The sequence below is a fragment of the Dendrobium catenatum genome, unplaced genomic scaffold, assembly GCF_001605985.2.
Source record: "Dendrobium catenatum unplaced genomic scaffold, ASM160598v2 fragScaff_scaffold_665, whole genome shotgun sequence".
Classification (NCBI taxonomy): Eukaryota; Viridiplantae; Streptophyta; class Magnoliopsida; order Asparagales; family Orchidaceae; genus Dendrobium; species Dendrobium catenatum.
Window position 1 is genome coordinate 1,633,289 of NW_021319127.1, and position 19,807 is coordinate 1,653,095.

The following is a 19,807-nucleotide window of genomic DNA, read 5'->3' on the forward strand; positions in this document are numbered from 1 at the left end:
CGATCCACGTTTGTTGTAAGTTGATCGACCCTGTGGATCTCTATATATTTGTTCTAGTCACACTAGGGCTTCCATTTAGCGGATCTCCAAGAATTTGCTTGGATGTACACTAAGATTCTCATTTAGTGGATCTTCAAGAATTTGCTTGGATGTCACACTAAGATTTTCCTTCTCCATAGATTTTTGGATGTATTAATAAATGATTGAGATACTGATTTTCTTTGCCCTGTGCTTTGTGCTGGCGGCCATTTGATGGAGAATCGTTTGATTTGTCTTTACTGACTTGTTAGGTGATTTTTTGTACTTTTCGGCCCTAATGCTTTCTGCTTTGACGGGTTTGTTGAAGAAGTAGATGTCGATGACTAAACCTTAGTTTGTAATTAGGTCGATGGAGAAAAGTCATCGGTCCAGAGCTTTGTGCATAGCGGACTTGTTGATGACGGAATCCACTTAGTTCAGCCATAGGCTTTTCATGAACTGTAGGATATTTTCTTCGGTTCTTTGCTTTTTGCTTTGGCGGACTTGTTGAAGAAAATTTCTTTCGATCCTCGTTTTGTGCTTACGGATTTGTTGAAGGATTTGCAGGTTCTGGATTCACGTTGATAGTACGAACGTAGGTAGTATCTTGATCCTTGAGTTATCATAGATCGGAAGAGCTAGAATTTGATAGCTCTTTGTCCTCTGGTTGCTGAGATGGGAGTTCCTCTACTACGGCCTTTCTTATGGCTTGTTGAGTAGATGGAGCTGCCAGCGATCCGGCCATATTTGGGCTTGTTGGATCCTACCTCTTACACCCATTCAGGCTTCAGACTTGAGCTATGGGAATTGCGCTCCTCAATGCTGATTTTGCTGAAGTTGGTAGATTTGGAGTCATCCTTTGTGGTTGTAAATTTTGGAGCCTACGAACATTCAGTGGTTGTTCGAGACTCATCATCCTACTGAACTTTGATTCTCCAGTCATTTAAGAAGAATTTTGCAGACTACGATCACTTGAACTTGTCGAGTCAAATTTGCCTTCGTACTTCCTACAGTTCCTACTGACGGGTTGACGAAGTCGGGGTTCCACTACTACGGCCTTTCTTATTGCTTGTTGAGTAGACGGAGCTGCCAGCGATCCAGCCATATTTGGGCGTGTTGGATCCGACCTTTTACACCCATTCGAACCTTAAGCTTAGGCTGTCGAAAGACTTCAAGCTTTTTAGCTCAATTTTGTAGGAGTGTGTAGCCCCAAATGTCTCTTTCTTGACTTTTGAGTCTTGGTTTATTGTAGAAGGTGTTGCCTCTATCTTTTGAGAGATCATATGCATGTACTTTGAAAAAACAAGTATGTTGTATTCCTTAGCAACAAAAAGAATATTTGAAATTGATAATTTTTAAATATTTATTCGGGGATCTCGGCATGCAGTGCAATGTGACCCGAATAAATATTTAAATACTCCTGTCTAGCAGGTACATTCTAGAATTGATTAAATTTGGAATTTTGAGATTTTAAATATTCATTTGGGGGATCTCGGCGTCAGCACGGTGTCGACCCAAATGAATATTTAAAATGCCCTGTCTTCGTAGGGACATTTTGGATAGGCTTTTTTGTCTTTGAGATTTTAAAATATTTATTTGGGGATCTCGGCATACGACACGATGTCGATCCGAATAAATATTTAAAATGTCCTCAGTCTGATGAGGGATTTTAAAATGCATTCTTGCTATACAAGAGAATTTCAAAATATAAGCAAACATGCATTGAAATATGCATATAAAATTTTGATCATCACAAAAATACATCAGATATGGAATTTTCATGCATGATATTTCTTTAAATGTCGGCCGTTGATAGGCGGCATGGCTTGAGTTCGATCGATCACTGATATGCTCCTCCTTGGTACAACCTTCTCGATGAGTCCTTGGAATAAGTGTGGATACCCAGATGAACGAATTTCCACCAATTCTTCGGGTGGGATGATTGGTCTTCTCAGCACCAGGACCAATTCCCCTTCTTGAAATGATCGAGGACGCACCATTCGATCAAAGGACTTTGTCATCCTTTCTCTTGTAAGATCTCCAGGTTTCTGCTGAGCTTATAACCTGAGTCCATCAAGTGCGTCGAGCTCCTCCATTCTGAGACGGGCATTTTTCTCTTGAGTGAGATCATTCTGGATTGCTTCCGAAGGTGACAGTAGTTCAATCTCCAATGGTTAATACGGCTTCAACACCGAACACAATGAATAAGGAGTGGCTTTGGTTGGCGTCTTGTAGGTTGTACGGTATGCCATAGTGCCTCTGCCATCTTCGTATGCATTCTTTTTGTTCTTGGTAAGGATCTTTCTTCAACAATTTTCATTCAGCGTCTTGTTGAAGGCTTCTGCCAATCCATTTTCCCTTGGATTGTATATGGATGAATATCGCCAATCGATTTTTGTGCCGATCAAACGAACTTGTAAATTTTTGTACTCTTGAATGCGGTACCGTTGTCTGAGATTATGCGGCATGGCACACCAAATCTGTAGACAATATTATGGGTAAAGAAATTGATCACATGCTCCGATGTGACCTCTCTGAATGGAGCTGCTTCTGCCCACTTGGAGAAGTAGTCTGTCGTTGCTAGAATAAAACGGTGTCCCGCTGAAGACGGCGGATCTATCGGCCCAATTATGTCAGTGCCCCAACATTCAAATGGCCAAGATGCTATTGTCGGGTGCAGCGGATTCGGAGGCGGATGTATAACATCACCGTGGATTTGACACTCGTGACACATCTTAGCGTGGTCAATACAATCTCTGACCATAGTTAGCCAATAGTAACCCATTCTCTTAATTTTAGCGGCCATTTTGGGACCTGACTGATGTGCTCCGCAAAGCCCTTCATGGACTTTTGTCACCACTTTATCAGCTTCTTTGATCCCTAGGCACCTTAGCCACATTTGATCAAAGGCTCGTCTGTACAACGTATCACTGACAAATGCATATCGCAACACCCTTTTTCGAATTTGTGCGGCCAAAGACTTTTTTGTCGGGATTTTGTTTTCCTTAAAGTAGTCAATGAATGACTGTCTCCAATCATTTTCGACTTCAACATCCAAACAATGCCACCACGATTCTGAAGCTTGACTAGCTTTACGTCTCTTGGTTACGTGATATCCTTCCGGATAATTCTCCATAACGATCTGATGGAGAGGTTGAGGGTAAACTGGGGTTTCATCCTGCTGACTTGAATCTGGAATTTCTTCTGCCCTCGGAAACTGTAATAGAGCGGGCTCCAAAACCCTACGAGTGTAAACTCCAATGACTATAGGCCTCTCCTCGTTGATGTTCGTCATTTCTTTGGCTAATTTGGCCAAACAATCTGCTTTAGCATTCTATCCTCAAGGAACTCAAGCCATTTTGACATTTGGAACTTACTTCAGAAGTTCGAGAGCTCGCCGGTGATAGTGGGCCAATTCGACTTTGCCAACCTTATAAATACTGAGGATTTGATTTATTATAAGCTGAGAATCACCAAATATCTAGAGATGTTGGATTCTGACATTGATCGCAATCTCCAGCCCCGCTAATAGAGCTTCGTACTCGGCTTCGTTGTTGGTCCGAGGTTTAGTCAAACTAAATGAAAAACTCATTATGCCTCCCTCGGGTGCTACGAAAATGAGACCGATGCCATCTAGGGCTCTTGCAATATTTGGAGGTCGGATAGGTCTAATAGATGATGCCCCATCAAAGTACATCTCCCAGAACGGTAGCTTTTCGTTCTCCTCGACTTGCATTATTTGCTCATCGGGCAAATCATCGTTGAGTGGAGAGTCTACTGGGATTGGATGTGCAGCGAGAAAGTCTGCCAATGCTTGACCTTTCACTGCCTTTTGTGGAATGTATATGATATCAAACTGTAATAACAATACGGCCCACCTGGCCAGATGACCTGTCAACGCTGGTCTTGTCATCAAGAACTTCAGCGGATCGATCTTTGATATCAGTGTGATTTTGTGAGATAACATATAGTGGCGGAGTTTCTGAACTGCAAAAATCAGCGCCAGACAATGCTTTTCAATTGGGGAATAACGACTTTATGCTCCAATCAACCTTCGATTGATGTAGTAGAGCGCATTTTCTTTGCCTTCTTCATTATTCTGGGCCAATAGTGCTCCGAGGGACTTTTCTAGTGCAGAGATTTTGAGCAGGATTTTAGAGAGATGGGATGGGCAGCCGAATTTGAGCAGGTGAGTAATAATTTGAAACCCTTTTTTTTATTTTCTTTTTTTTTTGTCTCATGTTTTAGAGGTCAACAACAAGCATGCAACATACAATTTACAGGATAATTTTTGTTTAAATTAGGAAAGCAATGCTTTCATTATTAGGGCCAACTCCTCCCCAGAGACTGCATTAGTGGGAGCTTAATGAGAAAAATATGTTTTAATATTTAACTAACTGATTTAATGATATGTAAATCAAGTATCAATTCAATCAAAAGCCCTAACCCTTTTTAGATTAAATCTCAAAATAGCCCTATGATTACTCACATATGGACAATTTAATATCAGAGTACCACATTTCTATAATTTAGCCTGTTAACTTTAAAAAATTGAAACAAAATGATCCCTAATGTATAAATTATGATACAAAATTGATCCTAATTTAGTCCCTCAACTATATAAAATTGCTCCCACTATAGTTCCTGGGAACCATTTTGGACTAGTTTTTATATAGTTGAGGGATTAAATTGAAAAAAAATATGATACAAGACTATATGAAGAAAATATAATACTCTTGGCCTAATTAGCTACAAGAATAAATGAGGGAACTCTCTTTGGGATTTAACCTCTTTTTTTTTTTTAAATAAGATTAATGATTTTCTTACCTAGGTGCATTACTTATAGTAACCTACATTAAAGTTTACTTGTTGATTTGGAAACTATAAGCTAGTATTATTGGATTAATTTTTCATTTAACAAAATGAAACTTGCATACAAGTAGTAGATTCATTTTGAAAAGCTTCAAAGTCTAGGCTATAAAAAATGATCTCAATTTGCCCCCTCATATATATAAAATTGATCCGAATTTAGTCCTTAATGAAGCATTTCGGATCAAATTTGTACAGCTAAGTTAAATTGAAAAAAAATGTGATACCCCGGGACTATATTGCAGGAAAATGTAATATGCTACAAAAATATTAGAGGGACCATTTTGGGATTTAAACTCTTTTTTTTTAAATAAGAATTAATAATTTTCTTACCTTAGATACAATTTTTATAGAAACTTGCATTGAAGTTTACCTGTTGATATGGAAACTATATCCTAGTATTATTGGATTAGTTTTTCTTTTAATAGAATGAAACTTGCATATAAACAATAGGTCATTCTGAATAGCTTCAAAGGTATTCTTGAAGAATGAAACTATTAGAAGCAGGAAAATAGAGATGGCACAATTTGAAGAAATAGTTTCAGGAAGTAGTGCAGCTTATGAGAAATTTGCTGAGGAACTTGCCTAGTTCTCTATTAAATCACTACAATCCATTTGGGTTAGGAAAATAAATAAAATAGAAGATAATACCTTCAGCCCAAATGTTGTACCAGTTCCAGAAGGAATTGTTGGCATTACATCAATATGTGCTATGGATGCATTGAGTGATTTTGGTGATGATGAAGGTGGTTGATTTTGGCGTCTAATCCACTGATCACAATCTTGAATAATTTTTGACAAGGAAGACTTGAGTCGAGCTAGAGAAAACAAAGAAGAAGGAAGCACCAATTAGAAGGATGGTGAATATAGAATGCATTAGTTTAGGAGAATATTTCTTAAAGTACTAGGGCTTTACAAATACTCTCAGAAGGTTACTTACCACTTTGATAAGAGTCCCGCTCGCCAAATACCTCAAAAATAAAATAATAGAATACGCCAAAGAGCTGGCAGATGCCCTGCAATCAGATATTCAATGAGAACAAGAAAGAGTATCCAAGAATCCTCCAATAAAGAGGTATAATCATAAGCTGGGAAAAACTGGCATACCTTGAAAAAGTCAACATTAACGATTTCTAATTTCTGCATTAGCCTCGCATATTTGTCCATTAATCTGATAAATGTGATTTGATGATTGTAGTTATGATGATTGAATAGTACAAAGGTCTTAAATTTAGCAAATACGGAATGTACCTCAATAAACAAATGGATGAACCTGTTTGTGCTGAAACCTCATCATCGTCCCAACATGCAGATCTGGTTTTTGGGTGAGTAGGCTTTGATATTCTACTTGGAAGCTGGCTATCCTCATCAATAAAATCAGCTAAAAGATCTTCATTTTCATCTTCTAAAGAAGGGCCACTGCCATTTGTATGCTTAAGGCCATCAAGGTATAATGAAACAACAATTTTGGTATCCACTGAGCTTGATACCGAAGACCCATTAACTAATGCCTGAAAATTTGATAGTTGTTTGGAACCATTTGATAGTTTTGAAGAAAATGGGTTTTCAATACTAAGCCAATAACAAAACCCATCCTTCTGTTTCCCATTGTAAACCACATCAGAACTTTTCATGGACTGAATTGCAGAGGCCGCTAAAGAATTGCTTGAAGAAGGAACAATCAAGGGAGCGCCATCACCAATGAGGCCAGCCAAACTAATTAGCTGCATAGTCTCTGGAGATAACTTCATCCAATTCTCCCTCTCCAATACCATTTTAAGTGCCTGATAGTAACAAAATTTTCAGTGATGAATAAAATATTGAATTCATTTAGCCACATGACTAAGAAAGGTTGAACAAAATCATGTTTCACACTAGATAAGATGGGCATGCAGTAATGCAACAAGAATGTTTCAAACATATACTAAGTATATTAAAAGATATAGTTTTATTCAAAATTACATTTTTTAACATTCAAGGATGTCCATTAGAAGAGTCTCTAGTTTATCATTAAGAACAAAAATATAATTGAAATGTAGCACTTCTTTAAAACTAACACAAAACTATTGCTCTTAATAAGGATGCATTGGAAATAAAAGCCCCAAGCAGCTTTAAGAAAGCTAATGATGGTTATTAAGGACTTTATAAGAAAATTGAGGATCAGTTATTATAATATCACTGCAAATGAGATCGACTTTATAGGTGCCTTAAATTCCAGAAATAAAATGAAAATAGAAAAAGAAATATCAAATCAACATAGACAAAGTTGCAGGCATAACAAGATAATTGAAAGAAATTGCCTCCGAAAGTAGAAAAATGAACTGATGAATTATTAGAGGATTATTAACATACATAAACATTTTGCCTGTGAAATGCTGCAACATAGTTTTCAGAAATACTTTTTAATCTGTTCCTGAACTCAGTTGCTTGTAATCCACAGAATGCTTCACCAGCCAATATGAAAACATTTAGATCTTCATAGTTCTGCAGAAACTGGAATGTACTAGTTGAGTAAACAACGGGAGATGAGAGTAACACGGATGCACGACTTGTTGCAAGCTGCCACAAGCTTTCCCGCCTTCTATGTAAAGTTTGTGCAACAAATGAAGTGGCATCTTTTCTCAAATGATAGAAAGAAGAATTACAACTTGCTGAAGTGCTGCTATCACATGTATCTACAGATGACATAAAGGAACTTGAAACTGTAGAGCCGAGATTTTCTGTAGTATCATCAACAGATGAACATTGTATACCACAATCAGCTGATGGTGAGCCAATCTCTCTTGGTACTAATCCAGAAGCATCACTTAAACCACTTGGATCTACATCACTTTCAACACCTTTTGAGCTCCGAGAAGTACTAATGTTATTGGATGCATTGTTTGAAGTTGGATAATCAATATACTGCGAATTGAATCAAGCTTCAGACAGAAAAGAAACAAAAGATGAATACTCAAAATGGTTTAGCCAGTCAAACTATCATGAATTGTACAATTAGTGGTGCATCATCCAAGTAGCATCCACCACCATACAAGATGAAGATGCCACCAAAGTGTTGTTCATAATATTTGGAACAGCAAAGACCAGAAAAATGAAAAAAGATAAGTAGAAATATTTAGAACTTTAAACCAATATTCTTTAAATCCTTAACCTAGTATAACCATGTAATATAGATAGGTGGATAACCTACACTTCAACACAGTTTCATCTAATAAACTCTTTTGTTGAAAACTTAGGAACATCCAAATTCATAAAATGAATTACAAATCGAAACTGACCTTTATCAAACCATTTAGGCATGGCAAAAAAGGGTTCTCTAAGAATTCAAGTTTGAATTCAAGTTTGAAATTGCAAGCTCGAACTATTATTTCTTTTGTATACCAATATTATAGAGAATATACAAGGTTGTAAAGGCATTGCAGGAAGGGGGAAAAAAAAAACAAAATAGTTTAGAAAAGAGAAGTTAAAAAGTATTTGAAGAAAATAACAGATTAAATGAAATCAAATTACCTATTTACCTGTCTTTTTGGATTAAAACTCATGATTGCGTAATATGAACACATCAAATTGAACAAGCTGTCCAATGTTTTCAACAAACAATATCGAAATTTTGATTCAGGTATGTGTTCACAGAGATCGCTGTAGGTGAATCTGTAGAAACAATAGAGAATAATATACCCATATATGAATTTACAGAAAAGTAATTACAAGAAAGGATAAAAATTGCCCAAGCTGTCGTGCATAATAAATTGACATAGTTCACTTGCACCACTAATGTAAAAAGTATAAAGACTACAACAAAAACATCAAGCTTTTGTCCAAATATGTGGGTTCAGCTACATGAATCCTTTTTCTCCATTGTGTCCAGTTAAAAATCAAATTCTAGTTTAAATCTAATAAAGAAAGATCATTTCTAAAATTGTCTAACCATGTCTTTTTAAGTCTACCTCTAACTTTCTTAATATAACTCAAATCTAATAACTCTACTTTCCTAACCGGGTCATCGGAAAGCCGTCGTTTTATGTGACCAAACCATCTAAGGCGACTCTTTCTAATCTTATCTTCCACTAGAGCTACTCCAACCTTTTCATGTATATGCTCATTTCGTATCCTGTCTCTAAGGGTAAATCCACTTATCAATCTTATCACGACCCGGCCCGGTGAGCTCGCGTAGACGAGGCGGAAACGGATCGTGACAAAAGTGGTATCAGAGCAAAGGTTTAAGATTATTGATCAATATGAAAGAGCCAATAAAATGATTCTATAGGTTAGTTAAGGTGTAGGGTATGTGTTATAGATTGCTAATTTTGTTTCATTGTGTTATATCTCAGAGCCATGGACCCTGAAAATGATGCCACTGATGGCACTACGGGAGAGATTAGGAGGGAAATACCTGTAGTAGCAGAGCCTTTGAATAGTAGCATCAATGCTACTATGGAATCTTTTGCACAGATGATGGCAGCTATGACCCAAATGATAAAGAGTACTCAGACTCAGGCTGGAGGCAGTGGAAGCACTGTAATAGACAAAAACCTGAAAATTATTCCAAGACATGAAGTCTCCATCATTCATAGGAGGTGGACCCATAGAGGCGAAGGACTAGTTAATGAGGATTGAGAAGATATTGGAAGGAATGTTATGCCCTCAAAATAGAAGGGTTACCTTAGCTGGCTATCCCTTCAATGGGGAAGCAGAGAGATGGTGGACGAGTCAATTAGAAGAGACTTTTGGAGGAAGACCTAACAGCCAAGTGACCTGGGAGGAGTTTGTCAAGGTGTTTAAAGACGGGTATGTACCAATATATGCTAGGAGGCAGATGCAAGATAATTCAATAGATTGATGCAAGGTGATAAAACTATTACTGAGTATGAGGTCGAGTTCACTAGACTTTCCAGGTATGCCTCACATATGATACCCAATGCAGAAGAGAAATGCCATCATTTCTTATCTGGTTTGAAGGATGTTATTAGACAGCCATTAATACTTTTTTGCATTGAGGATTATGCTACCTTGGTTGAGAGGGCAAGAAGAATTTAGAGTTACTTGTAGACTACTCAGAGGAGAAGAGATTTTTAGAAAAGGAAGAGTTCTGAAGAAGATATTCAAAACAATCAGACTGAGGGATCAAATGGAAAAAAGCCCAAATTTAGTTCTAGTGGAGGCAGTGGTGCAACTGTAAGTAAAGTCACGGAACCTTGTGCTAAGTGTGGCAGATTACATAAGGGTGAATGTTTGATTGGTTCCAACACTTTTTATTGGTGTTATCAGCCTGGACACATAGCAAAGTATTGTCCTGCTTTGTCTTAGAAGACTTCAGGAGAAATGAAATCAGTTGAAGCACCTTCACATAGGAACTTTAGCAAACAAAAGATGATAGAACCATCAGCTGCAGGCTCAGTGCAAAATCAATCAAGGTAGAATGTCAGATCGCGAGTTTACACTTTGACTCAGCAAGAGCCCGATGAATCTGTAGATGCTGATAATTGAGATGGCTTTATAGTTTATTTTTAGTGACTTGTAATGATAAACTTGATGTTTTGGTGTTTTGGATTTTAGTAGTTTAAATTGTTAGGTTATGTCAGATGTTTTAGGGTTGATCAGATTATTTTGCTAAGATATTTCAGATGTTTAGTTTGTTTTGCTTCAAGGTTGAAATTTATGTTAATGAAATGGAAGCCGTTGGTTGTTTTACAACTAGAAGTGGATGAAATTTTTGTGAGGGGAGAATTGTAAAACCAGAAAAATGCCGTTTTAGATCTTACATGCTTTTCAATGCATCGCGACGAGTTTTAAGTAAAAATTTCAAGGTTAACGGATTTTGATGGAAATAATTTTGAAAAATTCTACGCAAAATTCTGACCAATTTGATATATAAAACTTATATCTAATTTTGTTTAATTTGGGAGATAAAAATTAAAGAAACATTATAATACCTATTATACCCCTTATATGTATTCAAGCATGAATGATTTAAGTGAGGGCAAGATTGACATTATGGAAACCCCTTTCTCTTAAGGGGACCGAATTCTATTCGGTCCCCATTCCTTTTCTTCCGCCCGAAACGAACGAAGCAAGGGTGAGCACGCGGAAGAGGCGACGGGAAGACTTGGACGGCGACTTCGGGCGGCGGTTTCCGGCGGCCGTTCGTGGAGGAAATTGTAGGGAAGATTAAGAGAAGGCTAAGGTGAGTTCTTATGAACAATTTCTCATGTTTTTCCTTAGGGTTTTCTCAAGAAAAGATTTCTAGGCTTTGAGAAAACTTTGATTTTCTTTAAGAATTTTAATGGGGGATTGTTAAGGAATGATTAGGAGATAATTTTATACATGGGAGTGATGCTTTTTCTCAAAAAATGTGGAGTTAGAAAATTAGGGTTTTCTCTAAGGTTGGAATTTTTGGAAGTGCCTTTGCAAATATTGTTCCTAAGGGTCCTAAGAGGATTTTTAAGAGAAGAAATTTCATTTTTCTTACAAAATCTTATTTTCCTAATTATTAATTATCTTAAATCCGAAAATATAAATTATTTGAAATTAATTTAGATTTAGGGTAAAGAGTTAACTTGGTTAAAATATATAATTATACAAAATAATATATTTTTAGAATATATGTATGCTTTAAGTTTTAAATGAGAGAGAGAGAGCGAGGGAAAGAGAGAACCTAGAATAGTTTAGAAAGAGAAGATTTCGTTTTAAATTATTTTGTAGATTTTAAAATGAAAATTTGATTCTTATAGGTAATAAATGTAGTGGCCTTGAAGGAAGGAGGATTAGCAAGAGAAATCGAATTCCTAATTTCGGTAAGTATGCATGGTTCTTTAATTATAGTAATGTCTCTTGTTTGTCACATGTTATATGATTTGAAAGACCAATCATGCTTCTTTACTCTTATCAAATAAATGATCATGTAAATTACATGTTATATTTTATGTCCTTATATGATAAAGATTATATGTTATATGAAATGAAATGATACGATATGATATGAATGTTATATTGAATGCTTGTATGTGCATGTTGAATAGATGGAGCTCACCCCCTTATAGTACTAGCTAGGGATGCTGTACTCATGCACGTTAAAATTGTAAAAGATATAGAAAAGGAAATAGTAAAGGAGTACCTTTAAGGTACTAGACGGTGACTCTTGTGACAATTGTAATTTATACGAAAAGAGAAAGTTAAGAATAATGATATGGATATGGAAATGAATTATGAAATGATATGATTTTATGATTTATGTTTATGTTTAATGTTATGTTTATATGATGCAAATTATATTATATTCAATGAAATTGGCATTTAGCATATTTTTCACTTTGCCTTGATTACTGTAATTTAGAATCGTGTTTTACTTACTGAGCTTTGACTTAATGTTAGTTAACATTTTTCAGGTAAATTTAAGTAATTCAAAAATGAGTAGAAGGGATGGCAATGTTTACCGTAGAAGAGGAGCTCCTGAGGAAAGGTAATATCATGAATATGTTTGAGTTTTATATTTATGTGATTTCAAATTTTAATGTTGTAGTGACTCTTTCAAATATTTTGGAGATTGATTTAGAGAATTGATAGTTTTAGGAATTAGATATTTGACCTACCGTCTGACCATCCGTTCCATCCTCCTCTACACGAGCTCACCGGGCTGGGTCGTGACAAATCTAAGCATCCTCATCTCTGCAACACTTAACTTAGCATTATGCTTCTCTTTTAATGGCCAACATTATGCACCATAAAGCATTGCAAGTCTCACCACCATCTTATAGAATTTCCCTTAAGTTTAAGGGGGACTTTCTATCACACAACAAGCCCGATGCATTCCTCCACCTCAACCATCCAACTTGAATTTTACTGATAATATCCTCAACTATTTCACCATCACTTTGAACAATATATCCAAGATATCTAACGTGTACTCTTATTAATAACTGATGTAGGCAAGGGGGGTCAAAATAAGTTGAGTTGAAATTTTTGTAAGTTTCAACTTAAGTTCAGCTCATTAATTGTTCTCTACTTAAGTTCAGCTCATTATATTGTTTAGTTAGCTTTTTAGCTCATTAAAGTTGAGGTCCAGGTTCTTCCCCCTTTGGTTTCCTATTCCTTTCCCCCTTCTTTGTGTCTCCTCGGTTTCTTCCTAGTTTTGTTTCCCGTGGCTGGTTCTCTTCCTTTTGTTGGGTGCTAGTTCCGGTCCCCTGTGCTGCCTTTTAGGTTTCTTCCCTGGTTACTTTCCCGTGGCTAATTTTTCTCCTTTGCTGGGTGCTGGTTCTGGTCCCCTTTGTGCGCCTTCGGTTTCTCCCCTGGCTGCTATCCAGGTTCCCTGTGTTGCCTCTACGGTTCCTACCTTGGCTGGCTGTCCCGTGGCTGGTTTTCTCTAGTTTATGTGTGACTGTTCAGGTGATGTTTTGGAATAAATCCTGGCCTTTTCGGGTTCTATTTTTGGGCTAAATTCTAGCTGGCTGTTTTGGGAGGCTACAGTTGTCCTTGGGCTCTCTTTTGGTGGTTGCTTGGCTCCCCTTTCTTTACCTATATATAAGAAATGTTTGTGGTTGTTTTAAAGGAGATTATGAAGTAATTTTTGGAGCCAAAACCTTTGGGTCTTCTTCTTGGAAAGGCTTGCGAGCTTGTTCCATTTCTCTTCTCCTTGGGAAAGCTTACGAGCTTACCCCCCTTTCTCTCGTCCTCTCTTCGACTTCGTCTCGGGCTTCTTATCTCTTTCTTCTCTACGCAAGTTCGACTCTACTTTTATCCTTCTTCTCAAGTAATGGACATGCAATTTTAGGTTGTTTATGTTTGTGTTTGTAAGTGTCAAAAGTTGTAAGTGTCCTTTTTAAATGTTAAAAAGGTGTTGTTTTTGTTATTTCAAGAGTTTCTTTGTATCCTTCTTATTATCCTAGGAAGAGTTTTCTTTTGCTTGCAAAAATTAGGGGGTTGTCCTAATTTTTGCTTGCATCAATAACTTGATCGCCCAAAGTCACAATCCCTCTACTAGGTCTATTACAACTAAAATTACACTACATATATTCAATTAAGATCTACTCAAGTGAAAACCTTTAGACTCTAAGGTTGACCTCCATAATTCAAGTTTACCTGCAACTCCCTCTCTAGTCTTATCAACAAGAAGAATATCATCAGCAAAAAACAAACACTAAGGTTCATCTTCTTGCAAATGTCTAGTGAGAACATCCATGACTAAAGAAAAAATATATGGGCTTAAGGTTGATCCTTTATGTAATCCAACCGAAATAGGAAAATACTTGGTCAAACCACCTTGTGTTTGAACACAAGTAATAGCTCATGCATACATATCTTTAATGATATGACTATAAGCATTATTAACTACTTTCTTTTCAAGAACTCTCTATAGCACTTCTCTTAGAACTTTATCATATGTTTTCTCTAAATCAATAAATATCATATGTAGATCCTCCTTATTCTCTCTATATTTCTCCATCAAACCTCTCAATAAATGTATAGCTTCCATAGTAAAACTACCTGGCATGAATCAAATTGATTTTGAGAAACATTAGTATCACACCGCAACATACTATCCATAACTCGCTTCCATAGTTTTAATGTATGACATATTAACTTAATTCATCTATAAGTCGCACAATCTTGTGCATCACCTTTATTCTTAATAATATGAATCAACACACTCATTCTCCACTCACCTGACATCTTTTTAGTACTAAAAAGTTTAGTAAGCCAAGAAATTCCTTCATCTCCTAACCATTTTCACACCTCTATTAGAATATAATCAGGTTCAACAACTTTTCCACGCTTCATTTTCTTGGAAGCCTCTCTAACTTCGGTTTTACTAATATGTCAATAAAAACAAAAATCTTTATTTTTATTTAGGATGCTAAGACCACTTCAGTCAATCGTATTATCACAATCTTCATTAAAAAGTTTAACAAAATATCTCATCCACCTTTGTTAAATAACATATTCTAAGAAAAGTAAAAAAAAAGTATAAAGACTCCCAAAAAAGAAAAATTGGTTATCCATCAAACAAAGAATAAGAACCTTAACTAACAATTAGGACGTTGTCCCATATTACAAAAACTTTCCCTTATCAAAAATAAAAAAAGATAACTACAAACTTTAGGAAGAGGAAAGGACAAATGCCGCAAGCTCTATACCATTTACTCTAATATAGAAGTATTTTGGTATAAGGAAAAATATTTTAAGTCATATTTTCCAGTGTAGGCACAAAAAATTCGCGCCCCGGCATCTCCGTGGCCCCTTTCATTCTTTCGGGTCATTGAGGAGAGTTTTAACGAGTAAGTTCTGAGATAAATTTTCACAAGGTAGATTGGGATTTCAATAAGACATTACCCAGAGATTTTGCCTTGATTTGTGCGAAGATTTTATGATCTGAGTTTAGATTTCATATAGGTGCAAGCCCCTTATAGTTAATTACCCATCCCAACAGCGAGAGAGAACTTTCAATTAAGGCTAGTTGTCGAACGTATACAAAATATCTGGCATATAGTAGCAGCATGACATAGGTATTCGGAAATTTAATATTTAAAATTAAAAATTCACCGCCTTAAACTTATAACAGAGGGGAGGGGGATGACGATAAACCCGATCAAGAACTCATGTTCCGTCGTTCCGGGCCACCATGGTCCCTAGTCTACATAACCAAAGGAGGTAGTAGATCCAACCTGACTGAATGATCCTTGTTGGCAGCCATAGGTTGCTTCGTCCAAGGTTGAGATTTTTTGTCAACATGACCATCATCGGGGTATTTATGGATAACTTCATTTTTATTTGTTGAACCTTGTTGACTCTGTTTACTTGTTGATAGTGGATCGAGTTCATTGTTAGCTTTCTGACTTTATTAATGAATTTTATTTGTAATAGACTTTCAGAGTCTAATATGAATGTATAAAACAAATATCTTAGTCGATGTCGCAACCGTATTTTTGTTTGATAGTTCGAATCGTGTTGACTGCTATATACTCACATATAAGGATTGGGCTCTAACTTGGATTCATTTCTTTGACCCACAACATCCTCAAAAGTCAAATGTGTATCCATAACACGCTCGTCTGGGTCCATACGGGTAATCATATTTTAATATATGAAGGGAAATGTTTTTGCAGTGATCAGCTATGCAAATGATGCAAGGTTTTTGAATTGGTAGACACCTTTTGTCCGCTTGTATGCATGTTGCGAATCTGATGGAGTGCTTTAACAACATGCAGGATCTCATTTCACCTTCTACAAGCTGTTATTTTCTTTAATATTTGATGTAGACAAGGGATATAGGGACCCTATATCTCTTGATCACAATAGACACACAAAAAGAAATCTGACTCAATGAGTAAAACTTTAAAACAAATTTTATTAAATAAACGCAAACGACCCAAAACTTGACAACACAACAAAAGATGCTAGGAGATTTTAAAGAAATAAAAAAAAACGCTATCCTCAGACAACCGTCAGAGCGGGTTCCTCACATGCATCGAATTTGTAGGTTAAATAAGTAAAGTGCATAGAACTAGCAAACCGATGGTCCACCACTGCAAGATTGGCCCAATTCTTCAATAGATGCTTCAAATCGACTCTGATACGACACCCTAAAGTTGCTTTACTTTGAGAAGAAGGATACAGATGGAGTGGCACTTGCGGAGAGACGAAGAGGTTAGAAGCCCGAGAAGAAAGGGTGGAAAGAGCCCGCAGGATTTCCGGGGGATGAGAAAAGAAGGTTGGAAAGAGCCCGCAGGATTTCCGAATAAACCCGCAGGTTAATAGCAAATATGCTCACAAATATCAACTCCCTTTTCTTCACAACATCTTCTCATTTTTATAGGCAAAGAAAAGGAATGCCAAAAGCCACCTTTATGAATGCACACATCATCCCAAGCATTATTTTCCATAGGATTTCCAACAGCCTTTTTCGGAAAAATCAACCCAGCAGCTCACGGAACCAAGGCACCAGCAAACAGGCGGAAATTTCAAAGCAGCACAGTAACGGAAAAAGCATCCCATTTCGGAAATCAGCCCCTTATTAATTCTGAAGGAATAGTTACAGGAAACATTGGTAACTCACGGCACCAAGGAGCCATAAAGCAAGCAGCCCGCCAGAATTCAAAGCAGCAAAGCATCGGGAAAACAAAGACTGGCTGAATTCCCAAAGGAAAATCAATAACTTCCCAATGAATTCTCAGCATAGAATTCAACCCCCATAAAATACAAGCCACGGAATCCCAAGAGACAAGAAGAAAAGGGGAAGGGGATGGGACAAGGCCACTCCAAAAGTAAACTTCATAATGATGTACCTTTTTGGATATTAATGAGCTACTAAACTTCAGCTCAAGCAACTTAGGGAACAAGCTCAAAACCGAATGCTCCAAAACAGCCAACCCGAGAACCACCAGCAGCCAGGACCAATCGAGCCAGCAAACCAAAGGTCTACCAAGCCATATGCACTACCTACCATGATCATTGCATGCTTTCCCATCATTGGATAGCTAAAAAAGAAAAGAAAACAAAATACACTATTGTTCAAATAAAATAAAAAGTACAGAATTCTTGATTTCATCAATATTCAGCCGGCAGGGGTGTACCTTTGACTGCAAATACGATGTACGATGCATCAGGAGCCTTCCACCTGTCGCTTGTACGCAAGTTGATTTATTTAATGTAACAAGCTAGAATAAAAAATTTGCTGCCTCCATTTATCAGTGTCCCGCAGTTTTTATTATTGATTCCTAGTTTTTTCTTAAAGGTGAATCATAGTGTATATTACTTATTACTGATTGTCATCATTGTTGCTAGCAAGTGTTTGCATCTACCACAGTTCTTCCTGCCTTTGCTTACAAATAATATGTTGTGCATGTGACGGGTTTCCTACATCAGCTTGTGGGTACTTGCATTTATCGAAAGTCAATCACCTTTTGTTTGCAAAGGTTCTAGAACTTTGCCTTATATTGGATGGTTATTGATTGTGAAGGTGCTGCAATATTCATTGCCTCTTGCTAAAAAGCTTGTAGGTGATTGTATTCATCACATGCTTGCTGGCTATTGCCCTTACTTGTAGGTAGCTTATTATGTATAGGGCTAGCCTCCTACAATGACTCGTAGGTGCTTGTATTTGCTTCATGTCATAATATGCTTTTTGCTCTTAGGGGATAAGTACACTTGCTAGATAGTTGCTTATATGTGTTTGCATTTCTTGCAACTCTTCAAATATATTGGTAGAAGGGTCATAGCATCTTTCATTAGTGCTTGCAAAGGATTGATCGTACTCGTTGCCTGGCAATGAACTGTTGACTATAGGAATGTCCTAGCATTCATTATATGCTACACTAAGCATGTTTGCAAAAGGCTTCATTGTTTGTACGAATTGTTGTATCTTCTTGCATGACTTGTGCAAACACTACACATCGTCTGTCATCATTTGCATGCAATTTGCAGTATTATTTAGGGGACTTTATACATTTGTTTGCAATCAAATCACATGTTCCCTCCCATTTCATCGCTTGAAAGGTAGAATATGCATGTTTGTATTTTGACGTTGATTATAGGGCATTTATGCATTCCCTCCCAAACCTTTTCATGTATGTTGGTTAGTGAGCTATTATGTTCACTTATATACCTCTCATTGTTGCCAATGCCCGCTCATGAGCTTCTTGTAGTTGCTTGCAAGCATAATGTTATGTGCATCGAACTTCTTCATTTGCAAACGGGTAATATGTTTGCTTGGGATTGAAGTTGTTGCTAATGACAGAGATGTTATTACATTCCTCTGCATATCTTTCGTGCTTTATTCATGAATATCATGTCCATTGCAATTATCCCTACTCTTTATGTTCATATTGCTTGTTGCTTATGAATGGAATGAAGGGATTTCATCCACCGCCAATAATTGATATTCATTTGAGCATTTTGAATTGTTATTTAGCATTTTTTTTTAATTTTAATTTTATTATCTGTTTATTAGTTTGAGGTCTGGTTCCCTGCTTTTTGCATTCAAGTAAAGTCAATTGTGTTTAGTTGAAGTTCGGTGCATTTTCACTTTGAATTTTGGCAGCCTCCTACTGTCTCCCCTCTTTAGAGAAAATTTTGGAAGCTAGGCCTTCCTACCGTGCTAGTTAAAAGCGTGTATGGTAGGTGTTTGATGACACTATGACTGTAGTCTTCAATCTCACCATGCAAGAGAAGGGCATGTATGGAACATCCGGGACACCTGTTTGAAATGGATAGTTCATTTCTCACAGGAACTACCTCTCCAGAATCAATAAGCATGATAAACCAATCGCGATTTTCTTCATCACGTTCTATGGATTTATACAATAGACTTCTCGGGTTGATTATTTCTCTTAAAGGAGGTACATAAAGTATTTTGAGTTTTTTGACGTTATGCACCTGGCGAGGGATAATTTCTTTGAAGTGTAACAAAGGAAGAGGCATAACCACTATTGTTTAAAATTGCGCAATATGAGGCTCGCCTCAATGCAATTTTGAAAAAAGCCTAGAGACTTACACCTCAAGCTTTTTTATGAGGCTTGCACCTCAGCTTAGCAGAGACCCACCTTGAGGTGCAGCTCGCCTTACTGGCATGAGGCATATGACTCACCTGATTTATTTTATTTTTATAAACTTACCTAAATCATAAAGTAAGGCACCGAACAAATGTGCCTTAATGCACCCCAGCCACAACAACTTCTGGACCGCCTCGACCTTCAGCCCACTGCCTTTATTATATCCACCACCATCATAGTCACCCTCGAGAATCACTTAAAAGCCGCACACCACTCACCACATCCTTTTCTAAAAATTTTAGAGTATTATTCTCATCTTTATATTGATGACAAAGATTTACGAAAAAGAAGGATAATTAACATAAATGAAGAAAAAACATATTAAGAGACATTGAACTCCACGCGATAAGACAGGGGAGAGACTAATTTGTTATGAC

General features: G+C 36.9%; 1 protein-coding gene across 4 annotated transcripts in view; it reads right to left on the minus strand.

Annotated features, from left to right (window-relative positions):
- LOC110099514 (syndetin) overlaps positions 1 to 19,807 on the minus strand; it is a 166,962-nt gene that overhangs the window by 31,810 nt on the left and 115,345 nt on the right. For all 4 annotated transcript variants that reach the window (XR_003701058.1, XM_028695658.1, XM_020826695.2 and 1 more), the window contains 6 exons: positions 8,406 to 8,538; positions 7,240 to 7,791; positions 6,139 to 6,671; positions 5,995 to 6,058; positions 5,828 to 5,903; positions 5,539 to 5,705 (listed from right to left, as the gene is read on the minus strand). Coding sequence is in view for 3 of the 4 variants with exons in the window: in XM_028695658.1 (XP_028551491.1) it covers positions 5,539 to 5,705; positions 5,828 to 5,903; positions 5,995 to 6,058; positions 6,139 to 6,671; positions 7,240 to 7,791; positions 8,406 to 8,538 (1,525 nt within the window). In the remaining variant the exon portion in view is untranslated. The remainder of the gene's footprint in view (positions 1 to 5,538; positions 5,706 to 5,827; positions 5,904 to 5,994; positions 6,059 to 6,138; positions 6,672 to 7,239; positions 7,792 to 8,405; positions 8,539 to 19,807) is intronic.